The sequence below is a fragment of the Equus quagga genome, chromosome 16, assembly GCF_021613505.1.
Source record: "Equus quagga isolate Etosha38 chromosome 16, UCLA_HA_Equagga_1.0, whole genome shotgun sequence".
NCBI classification, from domain to species: domain Eukaryota; kingdom Metazoa; phylum Chordata; class Mammalia; order Perissodactyla; family Equidae; genus Equus; species Equus quagga.
The window spans coordinates 65,582,638-65,600,968 of record NC_060282.1 but is presented as its reverse complement, the minus strand read 5'-3'; the positions used below and the strand labels follow the sequence as shown (position 1 = coordinate 65,600,968).

Below are 18,331 nucleotides of genomic sequence, written 5' to 3'. Positions count from 1 at the left end.
TAGATTTATGAGGTCCCTGTAGAGTTTCACATCTCAATACTCAAAAACTAGAGAGGTGATGTATGGTACGGAAGTTAAATTGCTGAAGGGCTCAGAACAGAGCTGTGTGCTGTTTTATTTGGCAGGACTGGAATCTCTCTGCTCTGCACTGCAGAGACGCGTTGTATATTCTGCAGTTGTTCTGCGTGTGATGACGGAAGAGAGAATTTTGTCTCAGCTTCAGAAACAATATGTTGGCTCCCGTAAACTAAGGGAAAACCAATAACATTTAGATTCTCATGGTCCTAAAATCTAAAGAGGGATGGGTTTGGTGCTTCCTGTTCCTTTCTCCCAGAAGTCTGTTGTATCATTGTTTCCTGGATATTGACTCCTATTAGGGTGTTTTTTTTTCACTTGTTTTCTTGAAATGTTGTGTCCTGGTGCTTTAGCTTTCGCTATCTTGATCTTCTATGGGACAGCAGATATTCTGATCAGAATCTGTGTAATTGAGGCTAGGTCTGGACAGCACTCTTCAAATTGTGTATCCAACACAGCTATTTAAAATCCTAAAGGGACTTCCTATTCAATAGTATTTGTGAGCTGTTTCTTTGCATTTTAGTAAAGCCTGGATAATGCCCTCAAAAGGCTATAAATAAAATTGTTTTAGTGGTTTTCTTTCCACATGAATTAATTTATTTCCATCTTAGAGGCCCAGCTACTCAGGATTCTATTTTATTTTTTAAAGACAGTTTTGGTAGAGGAGATGAGTAAGGCAAAAATTCAGAGAGAAACACTGGCAGAAAGAATTTTGAATGTGATGTTCTATTCTGCTGTGAATCAATACTTAATCTGTGGTAACAACATTGGCAGGATGCCCATCCATCAAATAAACCATAAAATGCTATAGAATATTCCAGTGTCTAATGTGCTTCTCAGGCAAACAGCAGTAAATCAAGGCATGGGTTTTCTTATATTCTTATATATTATACGGTTTAGCTTATGTATGATAATTATGAAATAAAATGCTTTTGCATTTTATTATGTACCCAATACTGGTCAAACACTGGGTCAGGCCCAATCGCGCAGGGAAATGGGTATGCACACAACTTTAACACAGGACACTAAGTTTTATGACAAATGCAGGTAAGGATGTTATAGGCATCTATAGGAGAGTCACCTAACCAAGCCTAAGGACATTGGAGGAGATCCCAAGAGGAAGTGGTAACTGAATTGAGCACTGAAGGACAAGTAAAATTAGACTGTGAAGAAAAGAGATGCTTCAGACAAAGGGAACAGCATGCGCAAAGTCATAAAGGCAAGGGAGTATGGAACCTTGGGAAAATAACCAATAGTTTAATAGGAATAAAGGTAGAAGGTTTAAGGTAGCCTGGTAGAAACTAAAATTTTAAGCAGGTCAAGCAAAAACAGATCATGAAGGGCCTTGTCTCATAAGGTCAGAGGGAGGGAGCAGGACCCTCTGACTTCCAAGAAAGGGGAAAACTATGTAACCTTAAACTATTATAGAGCCATGGAAAGTACTAGAAATTATCTAGTAGATGGTAAAATACCAGACACAGTTCTATTTGTATAGCAACAGGGTAAAAATCACAAGCTGTTTTTTAAGACAGAAAAAACACTCACAAGATAAACTATAATACATACCAATACCAAATTCAGACGTTTGGATCACACTACCTCTGTGGCCATTAAGCCATAGTCAAGATTTCAGAACTTTATCCGGAAGGCAACTTCTGAAAAATTTTAAGCAGCGGAGCAATAAGATCAGATTTATGTATTTAGGAGATTACAGTAACGCTCTTGAGGAGGTTGAATTCAAGGTAGGCCAGACTGAAGGCAGGGAACTATTCTGATAATGTAGGAGAATAACAATGAGAGCCTGAACTTTGTTGGTAGAAGTAGGCATAGGGAGATTTAGCGGGTAGAATCAACAGAATTTTCTCTCCTATTGGAGGGAGGGATGAGAGAGAAGAAAACCTCTAGGATTGCTTCAGCTAAGTTTCTGACTTAGGCCAGTAGATGAATGAGGGAAACATAAGCTAAGAAACACAGCAAAGATCGATATGGTGGGTAGGAAAGAGAAAGATGATTTCATCTAGGGACACCTTGAGCTTTCAGAGCCTCTGAGACAAGCAGACAGAGATGTCCAGAAGGCTGCTATATACATGAGTTTGAAGCTTGAGATAGAGATTCAAGAGTCATTGACTTGCACTAGTTCCCATCCCCACTTGCCTACCCAAAAATATTGCTCCAGGAATTATCCCATCTCTTTTGTTCTGTTGTCTGCTTGGTTGGTTATGTTTGTTTGTTCTCTGATGGATTTTTCCCATCAGCATAAAAGCATGCTGCTATTCCTCCCATTTGAAAAAATCCCTCTCCTTTCTCCACTTCTGCCACCAGCCCCATTTCTTTATTCCTTTTTGCAGCGTCTAATTTCTCTCCTTCTTGTCCCTCTTAAGCTCACTCCACACAGTGTTATACCCTTAGGAGTCCAGCAAACTGTTGTCCACATTCCTAAGGCAGTGGTCAAATCTCAATATCATCTTACTTGATTTTTCAGCAGCATTGACAAAGTGGATCGTGCTTTATTTTTCAATATATTTAGCTTCACATAGTCTTCCACCTGCCTATTGTTGGGAATTAAGTTATGTTATAACCACAGTAGAATAGAATTTAAACGAATGAATTCAAGTTGATGTAGAAGGAGTTCTACAAAATATCATTGATGGAAAAAAGCAAGAGGCAAAAAACTGTCTGATTATGATCTCGTCGCGTGACCAAAGATAGCTCCTATATATATATACGTGCATATCTATATACCAATATAAAAATACGTATGTGCTTGGGTGCATGGATACTTATATACATACTTACACGTGTGTGTTTGTAACGTATACTAACAACTGTACTCAGTTAATATGGATTACTTGAAGGTAAATTGGTGGTAGGTGATGTAAGCAGAAAAGAAATTTCTAAAAAGCCTACAATTCAAAAAATTTAATGACATGTGATTCCATTTATGTGAAATTTAAAAGCTATAGGAAAAGAAAAAACAAACATTGAAAATGAAAAAATAACCAATGAAAATTTGCCGCAATAACTGTGACTTCTCCAGATACTGCCTACTAGAGGACCCACATTAGATCGATTTCCACAGAGGCCAATTGCTGCAAAACATAAACCCAAATTTGTCTACCTTTTTTCTGTTTTTACTCATTTTCCCTTTAAAAGCCTTTTTAAATGTTTCCTTTTTAAAAACTATTTCTCAGATCTCTATTTTTCCTTCTCTCATATACTTTTTTCATATATATAATTGATATGTTATTACAGAAATATGATAGTGGGAAAAATAATTAGCATATCACCAGCCTAACAAACTACTATCATTCTTTGGTACATTTTTGGTTTTTTTTCTATGGATATTTTTAACCATCCTATTTATTCAAGTGCATGTTCTTTTTTTCCACTAAATATTCATTTATAACCATTTTTTCTTGTAGTTATTGAATTAACTCTCCAATGGCTATTCTTAGAGAAGTCAATGATTTTTTTTTTAAAACATCCAGCAAGACTAAAGATTACAATATACATATTTTTGCATAAAAATTCCAGTTAGGAGATCAGCCAAGAACTTGGTATGCTCACATTTTTGTATATTATCATATCTTCATTTAGAAGACAACACCTGGACACTGCTGAAGGATTTAAGTTAGATTTCCTCTCTCTCTCTCATTCTTATTTTAAGAGAATTAATATCTTTCTGTACAATTAATTAAAATATTTTAAATTATTGTTTAACTCATCCCCAAACCACTCTTTCTAAATTTTTATTTTTGTATGTCTTATATATTAGCCCACAAAAGAGGTATACAAATTCAAAATAAATATATGTCAGGAATACACCTAAAGTTTCTTACTGATGGTATGAGCAGTCAAAAACATTTGAGATCACTGAAATAAGAAGTTCCATCTACTCTACAAGGCTTATGACTCCACCTGGTTGTTGATCCCACCCATTCACATCCCTTCTAGAATCTTCTCTCATCAAATAGTCTATTTTTCTAACTTCTTCCTCTATGCTGTTTTCCCCATTTTTTGAATAGACATGCTTAAGTCTTCTCTTCTCTAAAAACATCATCTCTTCCTCTTACTCTCAAGCTTACCTCTGGCCATCATTCTGTATCTTATCTTCCATTGTGAACCATGCTTCTTGAAAAGGATAGTCTGTATTCAGTATCTCCTATTCCTTTCTTCCCGTTCATTCCTCTCAGTGCATATGAAATCTAGTTTTTGCCTCTACCACTCCACTAATTTTTCTATAGCAAAATTCCCAATTACTTTGTTACTATAAAATTAAATATACCTCTTTTCTACATTTTAGATGCAGACCACACCCTCCTTGAACCAACTAGTCCCTGGGTTCCTTGACGCCTGCATCAAGAATGGCTCTGCACACATACCTATCCCATTATCAGTCATTGGCTAGGAGCAACCTTGGAGTAATTGTGAGCTTGATGAAAATTCAGTGGTGGATCCAGAGTGCTGGCAGCTGGAGCTATCAGTCAACTATGTTCACTGCAGCAGGAGATCTGAGTGGTGGACTTTTGGCCACAACAGACGTTCTTTACTGCCTACAGGATACTACAAGCTCCTTTGCATAATATATAAGATGTCCCATGAACATCTAATTACCGCTCCAGGCTTATCCACCAAAGCTTCCTGACTTGAATTTTATGTTGAACTTTAGTGCTAAATGTTTCTTGCCTTCATACCTTCGTTTATATTGTTCTCTCTACCTGAAACAATCTTCTAACTCATATCTATTATCCTAGATTTTTTTCTTCCAGGAGGCATTATCTCCTCTAAAAAAGCCTTTCCTGAACACCCACACAGGCTTATTGCCCCTTCTGTCTGCTTCCGTAATATCTTCTAACTATATCATAGCATTTACCACATTATATTGATATTATTACTTAACTGTATGTCTTCCAGGTTAATCTATATATTCCTCAACTCAGGGTCTGTGGCTTTGTCATATTTGAATCCCTAGTGCATAATACAGTGTCTACAACAGAAGAATTCAACAAACGTTCAGTTGAATTCAGCTTCAACTGTTAATTAGGAAATATAAGCCCTTTGCATTTACTATTACACACGGTCTGATTTATGTCATCTTCTATACTTGGATTTCTTTAGATTTTGTTTTTTTGGTAAAATTGTGATAATAATAGTTATCTACCACATAAGGCTGATATGAAGGTTAAACAAGAACCTGACATAGACTGAGCCCCAATAAACAAGGTGGTGGTGGTAGTAGGTGGAGGTGCGGCCTAGTCACGTTGTTGCTGGTAGAACCTGCAGGGAGAAGCTTCTTATTTTTCTAATTCTGATTATTACTACTAATGGGAGAACTATAAAAATCCCTACCAATGTTCAAAATATACTTACTTTTTTGAAAATAATTTATTTTAAAACAAATTTGGAAAAGATATTTTCTAACACCCATCATTTTCCCAGAAACTTTTCCTTCCTCTGTTATTTTTTCTGATATTAGTTTCTAAACCTTCAAAACTTACCTTAATTCTTAATCCATTATACCTTCATTATATATTGTCAAATTTTCAAAGTCCTTTCCTACACCTCCCCTCACACCTTCATATAATCTTCATCAATGAAACTTGTTATTCAAGAACACCAAGTAACCATCCCCACATTCTGTAAGCCCATCCAGAAGGATGATACAAAGGAAAAGGATTGGAGAAAGCACCTCAAAAAAACCAAACCCTTATAGTTCTTGCTTCCTTACTGTGTTGTTGTTTTTGTTATTTAAATCTTTAAACTGTTTAACATTTACTTTTGTATATTTATGCAGTAAAGATTCAACTCTGTTTTCTCAATATAATGAGCTAGTTTTCTCAACATCATCCACTAAAACACTCTATCATTTCCGTAGTCATTTGTGAGACCCCTTCTATCATTATACCAAATTGCCATCGATTCTGTTCCATTGGTCTACTAGTCTATTCTTGACTCACTATCATACTGTTTCTATTACTATACCTATGTAGTATGTAGTAATGCCTTATAGCACTAAACCATCCTTCTTCTTTGCTCTTCTTTCCTAAGATTTTCCCCTTGAAGAAGTTTAGAGCTCTTTAGTTGAATATTCCCAAAATCCTTCTGCTGGAATTTTTGTTGTTGAATTGAACATGTGCGTGTGTATACACATTTAACATTTCTGATAGTCTTGTACATTCTTTGATAGGTTAATTACTAGATATTGTGAACCATATCTTGTTTTCTACTACATATTCTCATTGATAATACTGCTGAGGGTAGAATTACATCATTAAATTTCTAAAGTCCATCTTGTATTTGTGTATCTTGGAGCCTCCCCTACTTCTTGCAAGATGAAAAATGCCTCAGAGAATACATCCCATACAGGATCTAGTTGTTCTGCAGAAGGTTGGTCCCTCAGATCACTGTGGTGGGATAAATAGAATCCTCCCAAAATTCAAATCCACCTGGAACTTCACAATATGACCTTATTTGGAAATAGGGTCTTTGCAGAAGTAATTAGTTAAGAAGAGGTTATACTGGATTAAAGTGTGCCCTAAATACAAGGACTGTTGTCCCTATAAGAAAAAGAGAGTACACACACAGAAACACACAGGGAAGATGGCCATGTGAAGATGGAGGCAAAGACTGGAGTGATGCATCGACAAACCACCAAAAGCCAAGATTTGCCAGGAGTTACCAGAGGCTAGGCAGTCAAGGAAGGATTCTTCTTCCCCGGGGCATTCAGAGGGAGGATGGGCTGCTGACACCTTAATTTCAGACTTCTAGCCTCAAGAACTGTGAGAGAATAAATTTCAGTTGTTTTAAGCCACGCAATTTGTGATAATTTGTTGTGACAGCCTTAGGAAACTAATACAAACACCAAGTCTGCTACAATACTAAAAGTAGACATCTGATATGTCCACTCATACCACTTTGTTTTCTGAAGACACAATATTGCTGGATCTTTATTTTTCTATAAGAAAATATCAGTCATTTGATTGGTGAGTTTAACCTCAGCATTCTTCATAATCACTGTTACACTAAGACTTATTTCTGCCATCTTATTTCTTGTTCTCTATTTTCAAATGTTTCTCTTTTTTTCTTCTTTACTAGTTTCTATTAGGATGGGTCAAAGTTACTTCTGTTAGTTGTGACGTTTGTGTTCATAATTTATTAAGACCCATACTTAGGTTTGTTTTTTGCCATCAATCTCTAGACTTAATTACTACATATATATATATATCCTTTGAAAAAGACACCACTGGTCCCCCGCCCTCTATCCTTTCATGAGTTTGCCATCTTTTAGAATTTGATTCTATATCGTTACAGGTTTGTTTCCTTTGGACATTGCTTATTTTGACAACAGAACCTACTAAGTTGCTAACTCTCCTGTAATTCTCCTATCAAGTAAGTTCTCTGGAGATATTCATCATTTTGTTAGAATACTTTCTCCAAGGGTGATTTCAAATCACATCACTGTATAGTATACACTTTGAGGAATTTTATGGCAGAAGACATCTTTATTTCACTCTCACATTTCAATGAGAGTTCAGCTAGATATAAGAGGCTGGATTCAAATTTCCTTTTTAAAAAATACTTTGGAACTATTATTCTAGTGTTGCTATTGAAAAGTCAGACGTGAATCTAATTCTTATTCCTTTATAGATGACCAGCTTTTTTTACTCCGGAATTATCTTTTCTTAAAGTTTACTTTGAAAATTTCACTGCCAAATTGCTGTTTTCCCCCTTTCTTTGTTTGGTATACAATAAGTCCATTCAATCTTTTCTTAATTGTGGGGAAATTTCAATTAGCAATTCTTCAAATATTTAACTTTCCTGTACTTTTTCCTCTCCTTTTAGGGCCCCTATAAATCAGATATTGACACATTCTATTTTTCATACCCTTTAATTTTTCTCTCATTTTTCCAATTCTTTGTCCCTTTTTCACGCCTTTTAGGAACGTTTCAAAACCTGCTCCATATCATTAACTCATTCATCAATTGTGTTCATTCAACCCAAGAATTAAGGGTTTTTTCTGTTATATCTGATTGGTTCTTTTTAAAATGTCTTGTCCTTGCTTAATGTTTACAATGTCTTCCTATATGCCCTTGAATATTTATTAGGATTATTTCAAATTCTTGTTTTCTCTGGCTCATTAGTTCTGTTCCCTCTGGAATTAGTTATTCAGTTTGTGATCTCTTCTTTCCACTACTTTATATCACTGTTCCTCAAATGTCTCTTTATTTTTCTTATTCCTTTTGGAGTATCAGCTATAGTTTTTATATTATGTTCATAATTCCATCCATATCCCACTTAATTCTTAGGCATCTCAGACTCAAAGGAGGAAAACCACAATTGCTGTAAGTTCCCTATCTGGACTCTCCTCATAGCATAAACTAGACTTAATGTCCTCTGGATTTAGCCTGGTTTGGTACTGCGTCTTTTCATGTTCTGTAGAATTAGACTATGTCATAGAATTACCAAACATTGCCCATTTGTCTGTGGAAAGAGTTAGAGCTTTCTAGGGGTATGGGAATGATAATAGTGGCCCAGACTGGAAAATAACTATAGAAAATGTAATTATTTCCAAAATTTCTTGGAACCTTAATACTTTGTGATTGGTATAATGAATCTTATTGTCCTTCCTCCCCTTCATAGACCTGTATGATATAATTTTTTAAATCAAAAATTATTAAAATTTAGTTTTGAGGATTTCTTAACTGAACCCTAACTAACCCCCAAGATAACTGGAGAGGCCTCTTGAGTTTTACAAAACCAGTTTCGATATCGCTGATCTAAAAATATAATAGAAGTTGGTTTGACATGTTCTGTGGAATCATTTCCTTCTGCCTCCACGTTATCGACATATCAATATTTGTATCTTACCAGAAACCTTTACAGATGTCTAGTTCTTTCATTTGATCTGACGTTCACTTGTTCAACAAATATTTGTTGAACACTCGCCACATGTTGTTCTAGTTGCCAGGTACCCAGCAAGAAAGACACAGTCCCCACCTTCACAGAGCATTAAAGTCTAATAAAGAATCCAGATTGAATGTAGCTTCTATTAGAGCAGGGATTTTTTTTTCTCTGTTTTTTTCCAGTGTTTCCCAAGCACATAGAACAGTGTAAATATTGGTTGGATGTTAAGTGAGTAAATATCTGACACTAATTACAAGTTCGTTGAGCATTATGGAGGGAAAGAGCAGGTGTTGTGGATTATATAAACAGGAGGCCCTACCTGCTCTGAGGGATCATACAGAATGAGTTCTCCAGCTGATGGAGCCATCCTAGAATGGTTTATGAGGCTCAGGTGAACAATCAGTACCTATTTCCAATCCAGGTTGCCCTCCTATTATGCATGGAGGCTTGAACGACCTTGGATTTTCAGTATTGATTTCTATAAGTGAGAAGTTAGATGAATTGCTTAGTAATACCATATGTTTATGGAAATAAAAGAAAAATCACTTTAACAATGTTGATTTGTGTTTCTTGCTTCTCGTCTGCCCACTCCTCCACTGCATTTTCTTTTCTAACTTGCAGATGAAGGGGCATCTATGCACCCTTGTGATGATACGTACTGTGGACCTTTCCCAGAATCCGAGCCAGAAGTGAAAGCCGTAGCTAACTTCCTCCGAAAATACAGGAAGCACTTTAGGGCTTACCTCTCCTTTCATGCATATGCTCAGATGTTGCTGTATCCCTACTCTTACAAATATGCGACAATCCCCAATTTTAGCTGTGTGGTAAGTATTTGACCCTGTGCACGTGTGTCAGACATGCTAGTGTTTTTCTAAAGCTAAGATGGTTCTAAGTAGTAATGATAATAGCAAACACATATTCTGTTTATTCTAATAAGCATTTTGTATATTAACTGCTTTATTTTTCATAATCATATAAGGTAGGTAACTATTATTACCCCCATTCTACAGATGAGGAAACTGAAACCTACAGAAATTAAGTAATTAGACTAAGAGCACACAGCTACTGTGTCATAGCCAGGTTTCAGCCCCAAATCCAGCTCCAGCTGTTGCTTTTAACCACTAGGCTATGCTGCTTCTCAAGGGCAATCGTTTCAAACCTATTTGCATTCTTACCACAGGTTGTACAGAAAATGTCAGGAGGGATTTGATTAGCATTACAGCTTCGGTCACATATGCAGGGCTGTAATTAACTTTATTGAGTAAATAATTGTTCATAAATTATGGTCTGCCTCTCATTAATTAAAAGCAAGTTTTAATTTATAAGCGCTATTTGCTTAATGCTACTAAGTCTCTGGGCATGTATCTGACAAGTTAGTGCTAAGAATGAACAGCCTTTCAGGCATAAGATTACTTGAAAGTGAAAAAGCAGAGTTCCCTTCTCTCATCTGGGAAAGCCAACAACCTACTTGCCATAGGACATAATTCCTCGTAAAGTGAGTCTGGCTCAGAACCTACAGCATCTAAAGGCCTGTGAAGTTCAAAACCAGTCCAAACTGAAATATAGTGTTAGAAGTAAGAAGGAGGGAGCAGTGATGGGGAGGGGAGGCACACGAGGGTTTTGGGTTGCTGTTGATCTTCTATTCCTTGACCTGGATGGTGGTGACGTGAGTGTGTTGAATTTGTGATCGTTCATTGAGCTATAAACTTAAAATTTGTATACTCTTCTGTATGTACATTATACTTAAATTCAAAAGTTTTCATAAAAGAGAAGCATCCTTGGGACTGGCCTAGTAGCACAGTGGTTAAGTTCACACGCAGCAGTCCAGGGTTCACGGGTTCAGATCCCAGTGCGGACCTATATACTGCTCATCAAGCCATGCTGTGGCAGTGTCCCACATACAAAGAAAATAGAAGATGGTTGGCACAGATGTTAGCTCAGAGCCAATCTTCCTCAGGAAAAAGAAAAAAAGCATCCTCTTTCTCTCTGTACCTTGAACTCCAAATCCTGCACCAGTTGCTTGTGGTTGCAGGAAATCCTGATCTAGATGTCCAGGCCCTGGAAGGAATAGGGAACATGAGGAGATCGGAAGAAGGCCTGGGGAAAGGCTTGTGTTCTGTCCAAAGGAGGAAATTTGCTCTTGGCATTCCAAGCAAGAATTCTGAGCAAATTCTCTCTTGAGAAATATTGCAAAGGTGATAGTTATATTTGATGGTGCTATTTTTCAGATACTCTGTGGGTCAAATAGGCTTGCTGCTGTTGACTTGGCACCCTAACCACTTTGTATCGCTATGTTTCTATAGGCAAATGTTCAGCCCTTTCTAAATTGAGCAACGTGTCTATTTGGAGTCTCAGAACAGATTACATGGGATATGTAATATATTAAAATTATTACACGAGAGTGTTCTCCATATTTTGAATTTACCTTTCCACCAGGAGTTAAGCCTATTTTCCTTTTGTCTTGGATTGAAGGATGTGCTATAAAAAGTAGATCAGTGGTTCACAACCAAGGATGAACTTGCCTCTCAATGGACATTGGGCAATGTTGGAGACATTTTTTATTGTCACAACAAGAGTAGGAGATGCCATTGATATCTAATGGGTAGAGGCCAAGGATGCTACTAAACATCCTACAATGCACAGCCTCCCACAGCAAAGAATTACTCAGTCCAAACCGTCAGTGGTGCCACTGTTGAGAAATCCTGATAGTGGGTTACATATAAGCTAAATCATTAAAACCAAGATTGCAATTCTCAGAAACTAGATAGTCTCTGAATGTTAACCAGAAACCACTAAATTCTATAAAAATTCTTCAAAAACATTGCACCGATATGTAGGTGTCTGTGTTTCTGCTAACATCTTTTAGGCCTTCCATGAAGTTGCTTTAAATATGGAAATATTTAAATAAAAAATATACTCCTTACTTAGCTGAGGTCCAATAAGTGAGGCCTAGGTCGTTTTGGACATTTGGAAAGAGGAAGCGATGGAGAAAGGAGGAATTGCTTAAACTCTTTCAAACACGTGTCTAGCTGTGCCACCCTGGAAAGTAATTCTTAGAAAATTTGCTGAAGTTTCCGCTTTTTGTAGGAAGATAGCTAAACCTCTCATCAACATGCATCTGCACCCGAGTGACAGAAATGCAGTGGGCTCAAAGGGCTAAAACCATGCCCATGTTTTACGTAAACAGGCAAAATGCTTTTTTCTTTTCCTAATAGATATTTTTTCCTCGGGTTTAGTCATCTAAAATAATGAGTAACAAAGGTCTCCTCACCAGCAGAATGCAGTAATCTTCTAAATGTAGAAATTCTGCCCTTGCCATGGAATATTGCCGAGACCGTTGGAGCAAATGTTCAAATCTTAGAATATTCTCCATAAAGATACCTCATTATGGTGTTTACGTTCCTTTTCTGTTGGCTCCTGAGAGGAGAATGTCATCATCAGCGAGATCAATAATAAATTGTCTGCCAGGTTCTGGAGCCTGGTCCCTGAATATCCACAAAGTGTCGTATTTGCCGCAAATGCTTCTTTCTGCATCCCTGAGGTGAAGGAGAACAGCAAGCCAAAGCTGGGTCCAGCACACAGCACCATGTTGCCCATAGTGCTTCCACTGACATATTGAATTATTCATTGGCAAACTGAAATGGGAGAATTGTATACTGGTTTCAACATACTTCTTTTCCTCTCACTGGTCATACAATACTTCTCTAACTCCTTATTGAAACTAGTGCTTTTATTCCATTTGAAAATGTTTTCAAGGGTAGTCAGTCTCATTCTAGTTCATGTGAGAAGAGTGACCTTTCAGTATTTTGATTGTATTGAGTATTTTTCCTGATTTTTGGCCTTGGTAGGAAGAGTGCCACCTCCGAATTTCTACATCTTAGCAGTACCTTACTGAGCTCAGCCAGAAGTCGTGACGCATTCTGAAACTACTGTTCCCATTCCCAGTAGGGATAAACACACAGCATAAGAGAAGTCATTCTTACTGAATTAAATGTTTTTTTAATTGATCCAAATGTGTTTCAAATATCTTGTATATGGCCACTGAGGTAGGTACTTAAGGATCAATAAGATGATCTTGATACTCTTGCAGATCTATGCTTATCCAACATTCATGCAAGAGACATTGATTAGCCATCTGTTATACCCAGTCGTATTCTAAATACTGCATATGTAGCTATGAGTGAGACTGACATGGGCGCTGCCCTGTCAAAGCATTTTGTAATTTATAAAAATAGCTATCTCTGAACTAAAGTGAAGAGGATAGAACACTAAATCAGTGTCAGAAGATATGGGTACTTATCCCAACTCAACCACTGCTTGCCGTGTAACCCCGGCCTGCCCATTTAACCTTGCTGAGGCTTCTTTTTCTCGTTTGTAAAATAGAAATATTACTGATCACTGGTTTGTTGTGAGGATCAAAGGAAATAATATGTTCTAAAACATATTGCAAAATGCAGCATGTGTCAAAGAATAACACATTTTTTTTCCTGAAGATTGGCACCTGAGCCAACAACTGTTGCCAATCTTTTTTTTTTCTGCTTTTTCTCCCCAAAATCCTCCCAGTACATAGTTGTATACTTTAGTTGTGGGTCCTTCTAGTTGTGGCATGTGGGATGCCACCTTAGCATGGCCTAATGAGTGGTGCCATGTCCATGCCCAGGATCAGAACCAGCGAAACCCTGGGCCGCCAGAAGCAGAGCACACTAACTTAACCACTTGTCCAAGGGGCCGACCCCCAACATAATACTATTATTAAATAAAGCTATTAACTAATGTGCCCATCCTTGTTCTCCAAATTGATGACTGATAAGGTTAAAATAACATGCCAGTGTTTCTAAAGGTCTCAATGCAATGATGTCAGTGATATAAATTCTCCATTTTCCCTGACAGGAATCTGCAGCTCATAAAGCTGTGAATGCACTTTGGTCAGTATATGGGGTACGGTATAGATATGGACCTGCCTCCAGCACATTGTGTAAGTTTCCTGTGGATGTTGTGTTAGAATCATCTCCTGAACCAATATCCTACGTAACGACTTCTGTTTAAAAAAAAAAGAGAAAGTGTGTTCCTCCTAAAGTGAAATTTTTGACTGCCAAATTAGCCAAGGAAGATGGAGGGAGTTTATACCTGATTAGTTTTACTCTGCTTGACAGAAATCACTGTACTAAGTTAAATAAATTCTAAGCAGTGAATATTCTAAGCATGTGGTAATGACTACAAGGTTGAATTGAGATCTCATAACAGTAGAAAGTACCACAACGGGCTCCGTAAGCAATTGTAACTACTGTAAGGGTGGAAATGGGCCTTGAGAAGATAATGAAGTAATGTTTCAGCCCTAAAAGAGTTTCCCTTTTATTCCTTTCCGCCGCCATTCTTGTTATGAAATTCTATTTCATAACACCTTCAGCTGAATTTCCCCTAAAAAGTGATTAAAATATTTATATGAAATAAAGAGCAACAGGATATATGGAAAGAACTTGGACAAAGAATCAGGAGACTTGATTCGAGTCCTAATTCTGCCACTAGTCAGGTTGTTATCTAGTCAACATATTAATCCTGGGCTTCAGTTTCCAAAACTATTAAATGAGGAATTGGACTAGATCACTTCTCATGACTTTTCAAACTCTAAAAGTTATTGACTAATCGGTTGGAAAATATAGTGAGAAATCATAGTTGAGTGTCCATGTATGCATTTGAAGGTTTACACACACAAGTGATAGGTATATGTAGGGATAGTAACATCCAATTGTGCTTTTCAGTGAGGTAGCAAATTTCTCCTCGATTTCTTTAATCCATCCATCATTATATTCCTAAACGCTCTCTTTCTTCAGCCTTCAGAAGAAAAGCTTGGTTTGTCAATTAACATTGTTTAACATTATTATCCTAATAATGAGAATGTCTTAAATATCAGAATTCTTTTCAAAGACTATGATCATTGGTTTCATGACCTTATTAGAGCTGTTTTTCAAGAGAGCCACCCTGAAAGGGGAAATATAGTATTAAAAGAAATCACATTACCAGTTAACACCAACATAATATATACTAACAATTTTAAGACATTAATTTTAATTCTTACAGTTCACATTTTCAGCTTGGAATCAAGGCATAGTCATTGCATTATATTTACCTAGAACAACGTGTTACCATAGAAATGAGTCTGTCACATCACCATGATGTAACTGTTGGCACGTATTGTCTCTGACTTCGGCTACTATGACTACTATTTGTAGTTCCAGTGTACTCTAAACCAGAGGGACAATGAAGGCACAGCCTGCCTTCTGTCCTTAGCCTGAGAAACAGCAGAGTCATTTAATTGTCATCTTCACATAATAATTCTATCTCTAGCTTGTCCTGGCAAAAATAGCATAAAAAGAGATATTATTTGAGTAGATGAACGTACTGAGAAAATTTTTTAAAAATGATAATGTTATGTCAAACTGGATCATACAAATTTCAGGAAAAAAGTATAATAAGAGCCTTCTATGAAACATTTATTTATTAAGTAATTATTAAGAGCATGTTAGGTTAAAAATTATATACTAGGCACTTTGGAGTATAAAGATACAAAATAATAATAGCTAATATATCCTGAGCACATTATTTCATTTAATTTTCACAACAGCCCTATGTAGTAGGTATTATCTCTTTTTCTAAAGGAGAAAGTGAGACACAGAGAAGTCACAATAGGTGGTGAGATCCGATACGACCCAAACCACAGTCTACCTCTAATGCCCTCACCTTCAATTCTGCTGAAAAGCTGGAACGTGTGAGGTCAGAGGAACCAGAAGGGGAGCGTTGCCAGAATGGATTGTCAGCTAGATTAAATGCTGTTGAGAGTTTGAAAGTGAGATCTGAGAGAAGAAAAAAACAAAAAAGGAGATTAGGCCTGCTGTCCTTGGTCACCTTCAAGAACAAAGTTTTCATAAACGGATAGAGGCAAGAACCAGAATGAAAGTGGGTGAGGATGTAGAAGCAACATATATAGATTCCCTATTGAGTTACAAAGCAAAACAAAGAAAAAGAGGCTGGCCTGTAGCAGGATCAGAAGGAAGCGCTATACGAAAGCAGTGCTTGAAACTTTTGGTCAATGCAGATGCAAGAAAGGGAGATTTAATTAATGAAACGAGGTCTTGGAGAAGGGACCTTCTCACTACAAGAGAAGACAATAAGAAACGGTATCAAAAGATGACGCATGTAAAAGGCGAGTGACATTTCTTCCTCTGGGCTAGAAGGAGAAAAGTCAGAGAGCTGTGATGTCAGTAGAGGAGGTGATGGGCTAATTACCCATTATGAGCATGGGGACAGTGGTAAAGTGAGGGACAGGACTAGAAGAGCATGAGAAAGGGTCACCATGTAAAGGTCTAGAAAGAGGAGCCTAGAGCAGCCTTGGGAACAAAGAAAGACTTCAGTGACTAGTGTGAATTTACAGCCAAGACTTTGTTTCTGCTCCCTCACAAGCAGTGCGAGCAGAGAAACTGGGCCAAGGATTGAGAATTAGCAAAACAAAAGCAGAAAAAGGACTGGATAAGGCAGTTTAAGAGTCTGGTGAGAAATTCAGTAATTGACCATGGCCGGGTAGACAGTCAAATGAAGTTCTAAGAAGGCTGGGAGGAGTCTGGAAACTACAAACTTAAGCAAAGGGAAAGAACAAGTTTGTTAGGAGTGAAAACATAGGGGAAGTAGAAGAAATGAGGAAGTTTTCTGGGAAAAGAATTTCAATATTCTAGAGCTTGGAAGTGGCAAAGGACTGAGTGATAAAGGCCAGGTGTGGGTTTGTTTATAGGTAAATAAAGTAAGGGTGGAGATAACTGGAACTGAGGCTGAGAAATTTTGAGGTCATTATCCTGGAAAAGTACCAATACTTAAACTAGATCCTCAAAGATGATAGCAGGCGTGCTTTATAAGTTCCATGAGCCTGATGCCAAGGAACTACTGTTAAATCATTCTTGTTGAAACAGTATTTAATTGGAAGGATTTCGTTTGGCTTAGTAGGCAAGTTCTATATATACATATTTTGGAAAACATACAGACTCTTTAGTGAGACTGAAATTTTTTTTTTCTTCAACTTTTAGATGTGAGCTCTGGTAGCTCAATGGATTGGGCCTACAAAAATGGAATACCCTACACATTTGCTTTTGAACTGCGTGACACTGGGCACTTTGGATTTTTACTCCCAGAGATGCTCATCAAACCCACCTGTACAGAGACCATGCTGGCTGTGAAGAATATCACAATGCACCTACTAAAGAAGTGTCCCTGAGATGGCCCAAGAGTCAGGTCAACTGCCAGAGAAAGAACTGATACTGTGCAAGAGCTATGTGGCGATGGGTGGAAATTGACGTAAAGAGAAAGACAACTACTTAGCGTGAACATATGTGTGGACTTCAAAAGGACCTTCTCATGCAATTCAACTCTCTGTGGCAATAAAAAATGATTGAAAAAGAGAGAGAGAGCTTAGCCTAGTTTGTTGTAAGAGAAAGCATCCATTTTATATCCCTTTAGAGTCTTATTTGATTAAGGGGGGAGGAGATATTTTTAAATTCTTTTGTCTCAAGAAATGTACAAATTGAGGATTTTGCTTCAATAAATCTCATGTTTTCAATTAAGATCTAGGCTACTAATGATGTTTAATCACTTGGTTCTCATTTGAAATGGAAATATTTGAAATGGAAAGAACTATATTGCTTAATAATAAGTATTCAACTTACCAAGACCTCATATTATTCATATCTTTATTCCCTGGCATTAGCGCACCAAATACCTATAGAAATTTAACAAGAAAGAGCACTTATGGCTAGCCTCTGAGAATACCACTTTAAAAAAAAGAGTGATTGAGGTGCCAAATACAGTGTTAAGAGCTTTACACTAATCATCTCACTTATTCCTCAAATACCTGAGGTAGATACTACTATTATCCTCATTTTTCAAATGAGGAAATTGTGGCTTAGAAAGGTAATATAGACTTCCATTTCCAGGAATATGACAGGATAAGTATCTAAACTATAACTTTTGGACAAAATATAATTTTTTAAATCATCTTTAGAACATCAGACAAAAAAGTAAGAAAATCTCAGGCCAGGCATTGAGTAAAGGCAGGAACCTAAAAAGATAAGTGGGACACTGTTATCCTGAGGGCATTAGTTAAACCAGTTGAGTGCAGACCCTGATTTTCACAGCATTTTAGAGAATGAGAGCAGAGAACAAAGCCCAGGGCTGCCCCACAGTGGGAAGTCGAATAGCAGAGTCTCCTCCTACCAGAATTCTGGGATCCCAAGGGCTCTAGCTTCAGCGTAAGGGTAAATTACAAATGAAGCCCCATGCTGCCTCCAATGGGCCACAAGGAAAAGTGACT

The 18,331-nt window shown here is 37.2% G+C and overlaps 1 protein-coding gene across 2 annotated transcripts in view; it reads left to right on the top strand.

Moving 5' to 3' along the window:
* CPA6 (carboxypeptidase A6) overlaps positions 1 to 17,579 on the top strand; it is a 268,232-nt gene extending 250,653 nt beyond the window's left edge. For both annotated transcript variants that reach the window (XM_046641651.1, XM_046641652.1), the window contains 3 exons: positions 9,601 to 9,803; positions 13,870 to 13,954; positions 17,052 to 17,579. In XM_046641651.1, the coding sequence (XP_046497607.1) occupies positions 9,601 to 9,803; positions 13,870 to 13,954; positions 17,052 to 17,239 (476 nt within the window). In that variant the 3' untranslated portion in view covers positions 17,240 to 17,579. The remainder of the gene's footprint in view (positions 1 to 9,600; positions 9,804 to 13,869; positions 13,955 to 17,051) is intronic.
* The last annotated feature ends 752 nt before the right edge of the window (positions 17,580 to 18,331 follow it).